We start from the raw sequence: 16,261 nt of genomic DNA, 5'->3' as shown, positions 1-16,261 counted from the left end.
TCCATTCCTCTTTTATTCCTCCTTAATTGCCTTTAGTGTAATCTTTTGGGCTAAAACACTTTTTCAAGAAATAACTTGCTATTGTTGATTTGTTACTAAATATAAGCTTGTGGCTGAATTTCTTCTAACATGCGTATGTGTAGAAAAATGATTTGGTAATGCGATAAATCCAGGCAAACTAGATTAGATTTGTCAGAACTGTTTTGTGAACATATAAATTATTGAAATGACTACAAAGCCACAAACATTCACTACTTTTATAGCGTGTATTTATTTAAGGCTACTTAGTTAACTTTGGCCAGCTAGCAGGCAGTGTAAAAAACCCACCATCATACTAGTGCCTCACTGTTAAATAGTGTACATGCTTCAAATACTGTACATGTACTGATCATCAATCACTGCTAAACACCAGACTCGCTATAATGCCAAACAGGACTTAAATATAGCTTATATATTCTAAGCGCAGCGGTGCACTGCAAATGATCCAGGATAGGGAAACACCATGGACATGCCCATATTAGTCCTGGAACTGAGGTACCAGTGCTGCAAACAGGATAAGTCCTTTTTGGCTTTAATCAGACCTCGCATTATGATGGTTAGCAGATCTTCTGCTGGAACGGTGAGATCTCATCTCCGGCCTCCCTGCTAGTCAGAAAGGGGTCATTTTGGTCTAGCCTTTCTAGATAGTTAAAAATTATAGGAGAAACTAGTTTGTATTAGAGAATGCTGAGTGCACAGCTTCCCACATACCTCACCTGCTTTATACAGAGATGGAAATAACGCTTAACAAGAACTTTGCCTTTGTGACTTTTAGATGTCTTTACCTGCCAATTTATCGGACTTGTAAACAATTAAATTACAGAAATTATGGTACAAACATTGTACCCAAATCCATTTTCAAGACCACTCATTCAATCCACACTGAATGGAGAGACCAATCATCAGTGTTAAATTCCAGGTGCCACAGCAAAAAGCTGTTCTGCAACACTGTTTCAACATCATTATACTATAAGCCAAAAATGGAGGCTATCAAGCACAAACTTTCAAAATGTATACTCTGAAAAAGAGAAAGACTAGTCAGATTTAAACCTGTCTATCAGTGCTCCACTTGGAGTCCCATCTCTGTTCCATTTCTCATCTCTTTCCCATTTTATCCCACATGGTCTTAGGTTGGCTAAGGCTGATCATGAAACCATGATGTCTAAGACATTACTGTCACCCAGATGTACATTTCTGACTTTCTGCCAGAGACTACCACATATTAGCCCTGGAACAGATCACATAAACTGTTATTTATCCATTTCAGAGCAAAGTGGACTTGATAACCTCTCACAGAAAGCTTTTACTCCACCCGGCTCACTGTGCACTGTGGTGCTTCTGGAGCACTCACTTTGGCTTGGGCTCAGTCTCTGCTGTGGACCTATAAGCTCCAGAGAAGGACTAAGAATGCACAAGTAAGGGAAAAGTGGTAAATGACAATATCCTAAACTAGAACTTGTGTCTTTGAGCTGAATGCCTGATGACAACAGCTGATCCAAACTGAAAGTAAAACGTCCACAAACGGCAACCTCTGAGAAACAGAACAATTTGATAATGAGTTGAAGTGCTGAGGCTGAGACAACCAGCCCAAGCCAGAGTTGACCTACAGATGAATCCTGTATATTTTATAACTGAAACCATTGTGCTAGTAGGTATTGTACTGAGTTATAACAAACCACCTATTCTGATGTAAAAAGTGCTAAAGCTTTGAAATACTGAAGCCTGAACAACAGGCCCCAAGCTGAAGCTGCTAACTTAGTCTGTAATCATTAACAAAGTGTGTAAGCTCACTAGTGAAAGATGCAGCCTAGAATATAATCAGTAGTGAGGATGAAATGCTGAGAGAATGTATCCAACTTCCCTAGTTTAGCCTTGTTCAAGCTGAGAACCCACGTAACTGGCCTTGTTAGAAACTCCCTTGGTCTCCCCGCTCCGAGCCCTGGCCAGGCTTTGGGTGGAATCCAACAGGAGAATGAAGCCAGAAATCTTCCACTCAAAACAAAGGTGCCAGCTATTCTGGCTGGCCGATCTCTGGTATATAAGGCCGGACCCGCTCACAGCGACTTTGGCAGCCTCACCTATGGGTGGAGGCACCGCGTAGGATTTCCCCCTTGCCGGGACAGGCTCCCCAAACCCTCGCTGTAACCGGGGCTGCCCAGCCACTGCGGGGCTGGGTGATGGGAACGTGTGCAAGTGGTGATGGATCTTTCTTAATCACGGTTCTCTCTCTCATGTAGTAATGATTTGATGCATTACCCTGTATTTTCCTGTTTGTTGCTTTAGGTGCACTATTCTGTCTTTTCTTACTGCATGTCTTCTGTATTACTCTGTTACATTATTTCTTTATCACCAGTAAAATACACCTACTCTTTTCACTCTGGTGTCTGAGTTTAATTGGTATCCTTAATCAGCAAACCACCAGTCCTTACAGGGATCAAAGATTTTGTTTTCCTAAAGTTGCACAACTTAACTAATAGTACTCATGCAGATGAATTTTATGCAACAATTTTGAACAAGTTTCCGCTGATTTATGTATGCATAAAAGCTTCGTGTGACTCAGCTCAGTCAAAATATGCTGCTGTAGTTGGGCAAGCCACTCACAAACTGTTCAGTGTCAAGCACTGTGGCGAGCATTTCTTTAGCAATAAACTTCAGAACTGCAATTCATAATAAAATATTTAAACTTTACTGGCTGTAGAATATTTTTTACAGAACACAATTTATAATATCAACAGCACAAACCTGATGCTTTATGAGGAACTGTTCCAAGCAGAGGGATATTTACAGTTGGATCAGCCATTATGCCTTTATCCAAAGAGTGCAAAGACAGGAACTCGTAGAAGTACTCAGCCTATGAAAAATAAATGAAAAATCAATAGGTATTTTAATTGCATTTATGAAAGCAAACTATTTAGCATATAAAATACAGCAGAAAAATACTGCACTTTTCATTATGCCATTCACTGGATTAGTTTCTATTATTTCCCCGAGTGCTTCTTCACCTAAGCATAATTTTCAGATAATTTCCTCTTATTTCAGAGATTGCAGGTGATCGAGTATTGCAAGGACACAGCATAACAGCAAGGCAAATGGCATGCATACAGTGAACAAATGTTACACAGAGAAGACATTTTTTACAAGCCACACCTTTTATCTGACAGATGACAAAAAATGTATGAACACTAGGCTAATCCTTAAAGCTGTTTTTTGGGAAGAATCCTTCTGGAACTGACTGGAGAGCCTGGATGACATGCCTGCACCATGAGTTTAAGGGACATATGCACATGCATGATGCAACTGTGGCATGAGAGTATCTGAGCTTGCTCTTGGTTGATCTGCACGGTACGGCACATCACCTTGGGAAAACAGTGTCAGACAGTGAATAGCCACTTTGCTGGAGCACCATGCTAGGACACATACCTGGCTTACAGCTCCAACACTGATGTGTTCAAATTCAGTTCATTGAACTGTTCTAAGAGTGGAGCTGAGAGGTCTCCTACAGAGTTGGCTTCATGTCAGTCATTATTTACTGCAACATAAATGATTTGGTTTGGTCATTCCCAAAAGGTGTTGGCATAATTTAAAAACTACTTTCCACTACCTTCATCCTACTCCCTATATGCACCTGCATTGTGGCACAGACTGTAGGCTTTGGTACTTTTTTCCATGGAACCCTGGCCTCTGTTGAGTCATCTGTTTGATATTTGTTCATATTTGATGCAAAGTGACACCACGCATCTGCAGCATAGCTGTACATACTATGTACACCTGAGATGTACGCATCTTAGCAAGCCACTGGAGGCTTCCACTGCTGTCAACGGCACAGCTGCAGGTGTGCAGAGCAAGCCAAAATGAGCCTCTTGCCCTAAAGTCTGGCCTCTCATTTACCCTGAAGCATACAAGGGATCACAGCTAATTAATTGTACTTGCTGCTCTCAGAAAAGCACTTGAGACTTTAGCATGGGTACTGGAAAAAAATGTGTTTTCATTCAACAACTCATTGATAGTAGACAATATTGTTATGTCTGATTTTTAGCTAAAATAGTGAAACAAAGAGAGAGTAAAGCCAAAATTTTATGAGAACTTTGGGCTGATAAATGGTACTTAATTTATGTCTATAAGATGGCAGTCAATGTCCTTAGCCAGAAGACTGTCCTTTTACCCCTGTAATATCCTGGTTCCATAGTGCAAGGAAGATGTGGACTTATTGGAGTGAGGCCAGTGAAGGGCCACAAAGATGATCAAGGGACAGGAGCATCTGACATACAGGGAGAGGCTGGCTGAGAGAGCTGGGACCATTCAGCCTGAAGAAGACTGAGAGGTGATCTAATCAATGTGTAAAAATAGCTGATAGGGGGCATAAAGAAGATGAAGTTAGGCTCTGCTTGGTGGTGCCCAGTGACAGGTCAGGAGGCAATGGGCACAATACAGAAAACTCCATCTGAATCTGAGAAAACACCTTTTTACTGAGTGGGTGACTGAGCACTGGCACAGGCTGCCCAGAGAGGTTATGGAGCTTCCATCTGTGAAAGTATCAAAAACCCAACGCAAGTGGCAAGTGGCTCTAGGTGACCCTGCTTGAGCAGAAAGGTGGACCAGATCATGTCGAGATCAGACTGTCTGGTCTCAGATTGACCTCAGCCCTTCTGTGATGCTGTGCTCTGCTAACTTGAGCAGAACCCCCAGCAGCGTGTGAAAGACCATCTCCTTTTAGCTCCTGGTGACACCAGCAAAGCATTCATGAGCTGGGTAGAAAGGTCATTATGAAATTCCTGATCAGCCCTGGCTGCACATCCTCTCGCTCTATGGGGACAGCAAGGAGACCCCAAGCAGCATGCAGGGGCTACATTCTGCACAGTCTTCAGAAGGTGTTGTGCCAGCATGGCGAGGACTCTTAAAACAATAAGGAAAGAAGCGATGAAAGTTTTTAAGCATGGGTTAAATACACAGAATATATGTGGGAGGGAGAGGGGACATGGTGGAGAGAAGCAGTAGAACAGGATATGAAAATTGAAGTCTGTGGTAATGTTCAAGAGGCTGCTTTTAATTAAAGATATTTTTTCCAATACAATATACCATGCCAAAATACGAAAACAAGCCATAAAGTCAGATTGTGAACATTTTTGTTTTCAAGTAAAACTTTGGTTCAGAAAAATAATTATATGTCTCCACACATCTATAGAATAGTACAGTGAATGAGTCAGTGCTGTACTGTCTGTTTCTCATTGGTTAGCTTTGATGTTTGGTTATATCTAAACCAGGTCATAATGGGCTGGGATATTAAAACATTATGTTTGTACTATTCTAGTAAACAACAACCGGTAACTAGACCAAATAGGTCCACTCCCATATTTCCATTCCAGCCAGGCTGTTGTAGCAGGTCCGCTTGTGAGCCAGAGCCTGGACTTGTAGGAAAGGAACTGGAATTCCATTTTCTAGAGTTGAAATGATGCCTAAGGACAGAAAAAAAGAACGTTTGCTGTGGGAAAGGGGACCAATTGCTGCATGAGCCACAATACTCACCACTTCTCAAAGAAGGAATTCCTCTAACCACAGAATCACAGAATCATCTAGTTTGGAAAAGACCTTGAAGATCATCCAGTCCAACCATTGACCTAACACTGACAGTTCCCAACTACACCAGATCCCTCAGCGCTATGTCAACCTGACTCTTAAACACCTCCAGGGATGGGGACTCCACCACTGCCCTGGGCAGCCCATTCTAATGCCTAACAACCCCTTCAGGAAAGAAATGCTTCCTAATATCTAGTCTAAAACTTCTCTGGTGCAACTTGAGGCCATTCCCTCTTGTCCTATTGCTTGTTATTTGGTTAAAGAGACTCATCCCCAGCTCTCTGCAACCTCCTTTCAGGGAGCTGTAGAGGGCGATGAGGTCTCCCCTCAGCCTCCTCTTCTCCAGACTAAACACCCCCAGTTCCCTCAGCCGCTCCCCGTACGACCTGTGCTCCAGACCCTGCACCAGCTCCGTTGCCCTTCTCTGGACACGCTCGAGTCATTCAATGTCCTTTTTGTAGTGAGGGGCCCAAAACTGAACACAGGAATCGAGGGGCGGCCTCACCAGTGCCGAGTACAGGGGTCAGATCCCTTCCCTGTCCCTGCTGGCCACGCTATTGCTGACACAAGCCAGGATGCCATTGGCCTTCTTGGCCCCCTGGGCACACTGCTGGCTCCTGTTCAGCCGGCTGTCAATCAACACCCCCAGGTCCCTCTCTGACTGGCAGCTCTCCAGCCACTCCTCCCCAAGCCTGTAGCGCTGCTGGGGGTTGTTGTGGCCCAAGGGCAGCCCCCGGCATTTGGCCTTATGGAAACTCCTCCAGTTGGCCTCAGCCCATGGCTCCAGCCTGTCCAGGTCTCTCTGCAGAGCCTCCCTACCCTCGAGCAGATCAACACTCCCACCCAACTGGGTGTCCTCTGCAAACTGACTGAGGGTGCACTCGATCCCCTTGTCTAGATCATCAATACAGATGTTAAACAGGAGTGGCCCCAACACCCAGCCCTGGGGGACACCACTCGTGACTGGCCGCCAACCGGATTTAACTCCGTTCACCACAACTCTTTGGGCCCGGCCATCCAGACAGTTTTTTACCCAGCAAAGTGTGTGCCCATCCAAGCCATGAGCAGTGAGTTTTGACAGGAAAATGCTGTGGGAAAAAAACAGAGTAGAGGTGTACCAGTGATTAGTGCCTGAGGCAGGAGTATGTTCTGCTCACATGTTAAAAAGATGGAAGACACACTGTACAAGTAAAAGGCTGCTCAGGAGGAAAGCCGTAGATTGCACTGGGGGGAGATACCTGCTCTCACCATTTCTGTACAAAGGTTTGTTTATCTGCTGGTTTGACAAAAGCTAAACTACTTGAAATGATAGGATCTAAGAAGACATGAAAGACCTCAGGCAGATCCAGCTAGCATGACTTCAAAGTTATGAAGTCATGTGCTGCAGAGTATGTTTGCAAATCATGTGTGATGGATTGAGTTGGTTAAATTTTGATATAAAAATTATACACAAAACCCACAGTCTAAAGAGGCTGCACAGTGGAGAAGAGTAGTTTATCTTTTCAAAAATCTGAAAAAAGACTTGGCTGTCATAAATCCTATCTATTTGGAAAAAAATCTGTCTTGACACAATCCCTATATCCAGTCTCCAGTACTGACCTGATGTAATTTGAGTCAGTTAACTTGCATTAATCACCATGACTGTAAAGCAAACAACATGCTCTCCGCAAATATTTACCATGCTCCAGCCTAGCATGAAATTTAGTCATGATGGTTAATTGAAGAGATATCTCTGTGCAATTAAAATATTGTCTAGGGACTACCATAATTTGTGCGGTAAGTGGTCATTGTGAGTGACCTGGTAGCAAGAACAAAATTTCCTTGGATATTGTTGAGAGATAAAGGGGAAAACCCCATAATCTACAATCCCTTCTCCATTCCAAAAACATTCTTGTGACTTTTTTTTATTTTTAAGCCAGCCTATGAACTGTTTCGCACATGAGGGGCAAAATTTGGTACTGAAGCTAACTCTTAGGGGAACAGTGTTATCAAGAGGTGATGAAGGAAACAGGGTTTGAGATAAATTGTTGATCTCTGACAACTGCACACTCTTCATGCAAAGAAGACTTTTTGGTTTTTGCTTGACTTCAGGAAGCACTCAAGGAAGAATATGCTTTACTTGTGTAAAGACTTTTTTTGAGACCCTCAGAAACTGAGACAAGGGCCCCTGCAGACCTTGTGTGAACAGTCTCGGTGCCTTCAGGCAGACAGTAGAGCCATGCAGCTGCCCTTTAACAGTTCCCCATGTGGGCAAAGCCCTCAGCAAAGGGAGGAAATTTCGGTTTAGGCAAATAATTCCATGGTTGGGATTAACTTTTATGGAGTTTAAATGGCTGTTTTCTATAAATCAGAGGAATTTAAGAGGTTATAAAAATAATGAAGCCCTCTAACAAGTATTGTAGCAAACATCTGTCGGCAGTTTGGTTTTAAATGATATACAATTAAAATTCCTATAGAACCCCACTCCTCAGTACAAGATCTACTGCATTAGAGCTTTCTTATCACTCAGGTGCCATACCTTGTTTTTATTTCATATCTAATCAAAGCATTCACAGGAATGTGCTTTATGTTTTCTTCATTTTACATGAAAGATGATATAGGATTGGAAGTAAAGGTAGTACCTGAAGTAAAGCAGAATAGCTTAAACTGTTGTATGTCACAAATCAATAACCTAATGAAATCTTCAGCCTTTCTAACAAAGAAAAGAGAATGTGTGTTAGCTTTGCAAGTAGATGTAAGAAATTAACTATATTTTCTTCTCATTATTTTAAAGAGATGAATGCTAAATGTTCTACTATGTTATAAATTAAATGACAAATATACCCTAATGCAAATTTTCTATATTTAAATAAAGAAATTAATTTTAAAAAGTTCATTTTTATCCCAGATTCATGGATATTTCTGGCTATGCACACACTAGAAGATTCTAGCATGCATTATCCATAGCAGATGCTCACAGCTGCACACGCCATAAATAAAATCACAAAGTGAGGCAATGTATGTGTTTGTTAGGTGTTTACAGCACGGACCATTGCTTCTCCAAGATATTAACTGCATTAGGTCAGAGAAATTGGTCTGTCTATGTTCCAAGATGAAGCATGAAGCAAAATGAGATTAATTTCAACAAAGAGGAAAGGCCATAGACGCACTGTACGTACCAGGGTATTGAAGGAGTCTGGCCAGGGTATGAGTATGTATGTCAGCAACACGCTTTGTTACTGCAGTGCAGTCTAGACATTGCTGTAATGAACAACATAATGATGCCTCCTTAGACAAGTAGATAATAAACTGTCTGCCTACAAGGTTTTGTTTTTCTGCTAGGGAAGGCAGCTTTGCCTTACCTGTTAATGGACCCTGTCAGAGAGTGGGTAAACCATTTTTTGCACTTCAGTGTGACACCCAAAGAGACTTGCCATCAACCTCACTAAGTAGTCCCGAAATGGGACACATGCTTAACAATAGTGATACAGAAGCACACTGAGAAAACCAATTTACACAGAAGACAGGATAACCTGCCCATTTTCCAGTACCAGCTGCTAAGTGTATTGGAATGAACTGAAGCAGCAGGATTAACGAAAGCAGAGATGCACACGAAAGGCAAAATAAAGATATTTTGGTGTTTCTAAAACAGGACCCAAACTAGAATTCAACAAAATGGGCAACCTCAAAAAAAAACCCATTATGTGACGGTGTTAATTACACAATGCTGTGGTGAAATACACACAGCTCTGCAGAGCCCACTTTATGCCTGCTTTCTTCACATTAAGAAAACTGTGGCAGACGGAAGAAAATCCATGCATGAAGAGGAAGACTTTTGTAACAATGGAGTGAATCCCTGCATGCAACTTTCAACAATAACCACTTGTGGGTTTAATGCTTTTAAAAGAAGAATGGTACAAAACCTCTCTGATTTTGTCAATGGAAGATAACTGACTGGTGCTTAATATCTCCTGTGGCATGAGACTGTGGATGGCAGATCAGATCCCCCAACAGAGTGATTTAGAAAGCTGAAAAGAGAAATTTCTTGGTTACTATCAAAAGGAGCCCCAGATTTTGAAAGGTGACACTGCAGGCTTCCAAGAACGCCTTGCACAGGAGAAATGGATAGAAATCTTTGCAAAATACATTAGCTTTTCCTCCAAGTAATGAGAAAAGAATTTCTGTAAAGATAAGTAATATGAAGAAATCACTGTCAAGAAGTTTGGTGAGGCCTCAAAGTAATAGATTTAGATTACATTTAGCAGTTGAGTTTCTGACAGTTGTCTGCTCTTTGGGACACATGGGAAACAGGGTGGCTACCTGGTCATTTTGAGCTGATATTTTCTCTCACTAGGCCTTGAGTTCTGGAAGCCCTCTAGCATTTGAAGAGGTCGTTTGAAACCAACCCGAGACTGGAAGCTGAAGGGCTTGGCAGGAAGAGTGGGATTCAAGAGGGTCACCAATGAAAAAGACATCCAAGTACACCAGCAGAGCGTTAACTCTGAAACTCATGTGCAAGAAAAGCAGCCTACCTGAAACAGAGGGCCAAACACATGCCTACTGCACCTTCCTGTCCATCATTAGCCTGCTAATGAAAATAGGATTTTGGTTTAGATCTGAGTCAACCCTTTTGATGCAGTAGGTATCTGAAATGGGGACAGTGGGGCCATTCCACAAGACTAACGCCTTGGAAAGCAGCGTACAGGCGAAGAGATCCACAGCAATTTCCAGGTAAGTACAAGTACACTGATGCAAAGTCATGTGGCATGCAAGATTTCTTAAAAAACAGTCACAATAAATTTACAGCTCTTTGTTGAGGAAAGTCTTGGAGTGTCTCACTCCTCCTCTACCTTGCTTTATTCAGAAACAAAAGAGGAAGCAAGAGAGCACAACTCCTCATATTTAGACATTTTCTTGTTTAAAAGATTTTCTGTAACATACTTTATTACTGCTTCACTAGAATTACTTTTGAGAAAATTAAGCTAAAAGGAGACAAAATCATTAGGATTTTGATAAATATGCACAGTTAGTTACACCTTGAAAATCTCTAGCAAGGAATAATATTTCTCAGCGTGAACCAGGCTGGAACATACATGTGGTACACCAGTTTCCTTTAATTTGTTTTCTCCTATGCCTGACAGATGAAAATTAGATCATTCTTGCTTTGGGAAAGGGAGGATAAGCAAGCAATACACCAAAAAGAGAAATAGCATTAAGAGTTCAGATTAAAAAAGTTAAAAGATACACAAGCCTTCATTACCTTCAAATATCTAATGAAACGTATTTTTCTGCTATCCTGAGAATTGCTAAAAGTTACTCTCCTGAGAAGTTATTTCTTGTTCTGGCACAGCAAGTGCTAGTTCATTCTTTTGTCACTCAACAAAAGATCAATGCTCTCTCTCTTCAGTGGAGATTTCATGATCACGGATGTTCAAAATGTCAATTTTCTAAGGCTAATAAAAAAGGGAAAATTATTACCGCTCCTTAGAGAAAATAAAAATACTGTCTCATCAGATTAGTTCCTAACAAAACAATGCTGTACAGGTCTGCTACTGGCACCTGCAACCTGTGGCTCTATCTACACTGAGCATAAACTGAGAGGTTATTTTCTTTTCCTCATAGCTTGAAAAATAAGTGGAAACCTTGGCTGGCTGGTCCTGGGAGTGCATCTTTACATAGACTACAGACTGTCTGCAGTTTTAGGCTCTGGATATATTTATTTATAATTAATAAATTACCTTGAAAATTCTTTTCAGAGAATGTTAAATCATTTCAATAAAACTTCTACAATTAGGGAAATGATTGCACTAAACAAGCATTTAGACCAGTTAAGATAGAGATCTGAGTAGACACTACATTTAATTAAACAGAATACTTTAAAAAGCACAAATGTAAACCTTAAAGATGGTGGCTCATCTGACGTGACAAGAGAAATTTCACAGCTGAAGAATAACCTAATCCACCTCTTGCATGGTGGTAAATACGGATAATGCACAGAGATTCATTTTGGCCATGCTTCAAACTTCCAACTCTTTGTTCTTAAGACTCCCAGGACAGCTTTGAAGTTGAGGATAAAGCTCCTCTAGCACGCCATTACCAAAGAACAACCTTCTGATTATGATCTCATGAAAGTGTAATCAATAACTTACACAAGTTAAAAGCATGGCAAACAGCAAAGGTCACATAATTGGGCCCTTATTGAGTCCATGTGTTTCACTCTTGGCTTTAACTGGCACTCCTGTATAATAAATATCTCTCCCCAAAATGTAAGCAATGAACTTTGTCAAAAATTATGAAATCTCACAGCAGCTTCTGTCAGACTGGAGCTCTTCTAGGGTCTCAAAGTGGGACGCTTCCATTTTTGTATACCCAAGTGACAGAAAGTTTGAAGCACCTCTGAGTTTCTTTATTTACTGCTCACTAGATAACGGTCTTTAGCCTTGTATTCCAAGCAAATGAGTGCTTAAAAGTTCTGGCGAAAAGGTTTTGAAAAAAATTCAACTCTTTCCTGACTAGTTGTTAGAAAAACTTCCTTAACACTGCTCTCTTTTAACATCTGCTGCATGGATTTTTCAAATGCCTTTTTTTGTGAATATACAGAGTAATTTTGTTCTTGTTTTACAGGCTGTCATTGACCAAAGCAAATTCTAGACATTACCATGAAAGAATAACTAAATTTATTATTTAAATAGAATGTTTGATCAATGTGTCTGAAAATGAACTTCAGTGTTTACTGTTGTACTGTTGTACTTGAAATCACTGATTTGTCTACCGAGACAAGACCCCGGTATACGGACATATATGACTGACACACAGGCCTCCACATAGTTATGCTCTCCATAACCATACTTTGAATTTTTCAAAGCTACATGGACTTATCTTCATAGCAAAGCAGGGAAGTATTACCTTATTCCCAGTTTCTGATTCTACAAATAACTTTTCTTCTTTCAGATTGTTTCCATAGCCAGGGTCCACACCGCTTCATCCCTGGGTTACAGTACCAGTCTTACAGGGTCTAGTCTTTTGAGTTAAGGTCCAGAACAGCCCAGTGTATTTCCCAGCATTTAAATGAAGTATCTTCTTTAAAGCCAGCTCATCCTCGACTTCCTGTACATTCAGAGGAGAGAGATCAGCAGTTGCAGAAGAAAATTCAGCCCAGCCAGAGTCTGATTTACCTGTTGTCTTGAACTACCTTTCTCCCTCTCCCTGGGTGCAGATGGAGTCTATTCACAGCACAGGCATCTTCACGTGGCCTGGACTCTGCTGACTTTCTCTGCGTTGGTTTGCTAGCAAAGTCACACTCCAGGGAGGCGGCGAGTCCTGAATTTCACTGTGGCACATTGTCTGCACTGCTGAACACAGACACTTCTCTGCACTTGGTATTGTTTCACTGAGTTTTAGGAACAGTTATTTGGAGAAACTCTCTCATCAAAAATGTCTTTCTTCTGCCCCTAGCCACTGCTACTGTACAAATCCCTTCCTATTATTCAAGGTCTGTCCTTCTTGCCTTCCCTTTCTTCTTGTCACAATCTTTCTTTAAGGGGATTCAGATGATGAAGATGGCAAAGAGCCATTCTGGTTTTCCTTTTTTCTCCTCCTGCTATGGTCCCTTTCTTCAATGGGATTAAGAAATGGTCCTGGTACTTTCTAGGTTAAAAGTTTTGTGCAGATGAACTTGGTGAAAGACAACAGCAGTGTTCTGATACCTGCAGTACTGGCAAGCATGAGGGCAATTCTCCATTCAAGGAAGATGAAAGAAATTAGGAAGAGTTATGACAGTCAGGGTAAAGCTGAGCTTCCAGATGAATCCTTTGCAGGAATGAGTCCTACTCAGAAAGGTATGAAGTTTATTTTTGGAAAGCTATATCTTTCTGTTGTTTTGTTTTGTTTTGTTTTGTTTTCACTCTGGATAATGTGACCTATCATCTATCAGTATAAATACTGACAAGGAGGCCAGCAGTTCACAGTTCCCCAGAATAATGTTTTGCAGAGACCCTAACCTCATTCTTATTAGAGAAAATGCCACTGGGACAGTTCAGCTTCAGACACGAATGTGTGGACCTTCCCAAGTCCAAATTTACCTCTGATGAAAAACCATATGGACTTCTGACAGCAGAAGTCTATACTCTGCTTTGAGAAAACTGCCCCATTTGGGTTTAAAGAGTTTCATTAAGATCCAAGATGTAATTTATTCCTTGACACACAGCTACAGTAAATCTGGTCTGCTCTTGCAGACCAAGGTCCAGTTGTCCTTTCTGTCACTCAGTAATCCCAGATGTACTGACAATCCTAACTTCTGCTGGAGTTAAAGGCTGCTGGAGGTTCTCCAAATCCCCTAAACCAGCCTTTCTTGACTAAATGAACTGAGAAGCTCTGGGCTGAGTGGAGTCCATGGTACTTTCAGGAAGAAAGAAATTGGAGCAGAAGGACCTTGCTGGCTTTCAAATCTGCTCTCTGCGTCACTACAGGGCATAGAAATGCAGTGCTCAGCACAGCAGCCTGTGGATCAAATCTTCCCTGTCATCTGCAGCGGGACTTTCTTGATACCAGTCAGCTGAGTCAATTGTGCTTGGTTCTGTTTGAATTCCTTCCAGTTAGAAGATGCTTGGTGTTTGGGAGTTGTTTTGATTTGATTTGCCACATTTTCTGTAGCTCGCAGTACTGGGACTGCACCAGGACAGCTCAAGGCAGCCTAAGACTGTGCTGTCACAGTCCTACCCTCTTCAGACATGGCCATGCGATGAGCTAACCAAAACAGCAGATTGAGTTAAAAATCAATGACTTCTTTCTGCAGGACTAGTTTTCAGCCAGAGAAGCTCCCTGAGCGGCCACATCAGCACAGACACAAGAAAGAGAATAGAAATGTGTGATCAGGCATGGGAAAGAAGATGGGATGGTGTCAGCTGCTAGCCTGGCTGAAGCTGTTGGGGAAAGGCACTGGAAGTGAGGCAAATTGTTCCTGTGCCATTGGCAGACATCAAATTTCATTATCCTGGTGTGGGGAAGCAGCTAAACTGAGAATCATCAGTGAGAAGATGGTTCCTCACTGCTCTGCTGAAACCAACAGAACCTGGGCCTGGATAGGGCATGCGCATTCCTGATGGCACTACCAGAGCCATCATGTGGCCACAAGGCTTTTTATCTCTGAGAAAAATGAAAAATCCAAACACATGATCCCACCCTCAGAAATATCTCGCTATATAGTTCATTAAATTTATACATAGGGAATAATTCCAGTTGACTCCAGTTTGTCATGTTTTTCAGCTTGAGGCAGTTCACGTTGACATGTTTCTTTGGAGCAACACTAGATTACAAACACATTTCTGAAACGTGGCCAGGGACCTGTACTCTTTAAATAGAATATAACATACCTCTTGGGAAAGTGAGACAAGCCAAGTGCCACTCTTCTGACTGTGCCATGCTTAGGTGTGCTGTGCAGCTGAATTGAGGATAGGTTACACATCTGTTTTCAAGTGGCTGTCTCGGCACATCTTGGGAAAATGTTGTACAGAATCTTACAGAAGAAACTGGACAAGGATGCTGCAACAGAAGGCTTTTGTAATCATAACCACCATACATATAATTTTCCAGTGAGGAAATCACCAGTCAGTGTATGACCTGTCTCAGCTGAGGATGATGCTGCTTTGGTGCAAAGGTGAGGCCCATGCTCTGCTGCTTTTTCACATGAAGTGCTCAGGCAAACCAGATTGTTCACTCCTGAATCAAGAGAATCTCGACTCTCTCCAACAGCCTTTGCCGTTCCGGTGGTGCACATAGCATATGAGCTCCCTCATGTGGATCTCCTAAGAGGCACCAGGGAAGGTCCAAGCAAGTACAGCTCAGGAGCAGCTCTGCTGGGAGGAGGAACTCCCACACCCTCCCCAGGTGTGGGGAAGGCGATCCCATCTCTGCTCTGCTCAGAGAGGAGACACACTGCTGTCTAGACAATGGAATTGTTTAAGCAATATGCAAACTAATTTCAAACTTTTAAATATCTGAGGAACAAAGAGAAGTTTTTTCCTAATCCTTTCTACCTTTCAATATTTTTTATTTTTTTTTAGGAATCTGAGGAAATGCTTCACAAAATCCACTTGTGTTAATTTAAAAAAGTTTCATGAAGTCTTAAGGTATCCAGTTAAACAGTCAAAAATCAGGAAATACCAGTGAATAATGCTGTATGTACAGACTTAACTCTGTCTCTTGTTTTTACAGGACATTAAAACTTCATTAAGTACGTGATCTCTGGTTTTACAGGACAATAAAACCTCATTAAGCACATGAGCCCATACTAATCCTCATGTATGAGACATAACATCATGCAGGTTCTTTTGTAAATGTGACTCTTACACAACCAGAGAACTAGTGCTGAAGTCCTGCAGGTTTCCTCAGAGTGAATGGCTGTTGCAAACATTGAGTAGTCTGAAAATCCATCCCATTAAGTCAACTGGACACGTTAATACGCAGATACACAGTGAACCACACAGTTGCAAGCTGTGCAGTACAAGACATGCAGAGGTCTAGGGAAAATGTGCTTGCACATGAAGGCCAACTACCTTAATGTAATAGTTTGTTGCTGTAACCTTTCAGCTATATTTAACAAACTGAGATGCATATGAATTAGGGGTGGCAGAAACTGGAATGCCACAACTTGCTGATCACAAGACTCATT

At 41.7% G+C, this 16,261-nt stretch overlaps 1 protein-coding gene across 1 annotated transcript in view; it reads right to left on the bottom strand.

Annotated features, from left to right (window-relative positions):
• WIF1 (WNT inhibitory factor 1) overlaps nucleotides 1-16,261 on the bottom strand; it is a 55,482-nt gene that overhangs the window by 18,962 nt on the left and 20,259 nt on the right. The window contains exon 4 of the mRNA XM_026867978.1: nucleotides 2,782-2,890. Coding sequence (XP_026723779.1) covers nucleotides 2,782-2,890 — 109 coding nt within the window. The remainder of the gene's footprint in view (nucleotides 1-2,781; nucleotides 2,891-16,261) is intronic.

Source organism: Athene cunicularia (assembly GCF_003259725.1).
Source record: "Athene cunicularia isolate RWA chromosome 1 unlocalized genomic scaffold, athCun1 chr1_part2, whole genome shotgun sequence".
Taxonomy (NCBI): Eukaryota; Metazoa; Chordata; class Aves; order Strigiformes; family Strigidae; genus Athene; species Athene cunicularia.
Note: the sequence above shows the minus strand (reverse complement) of the source record. Positions and strands in the feature narration are given on the sequence as shown.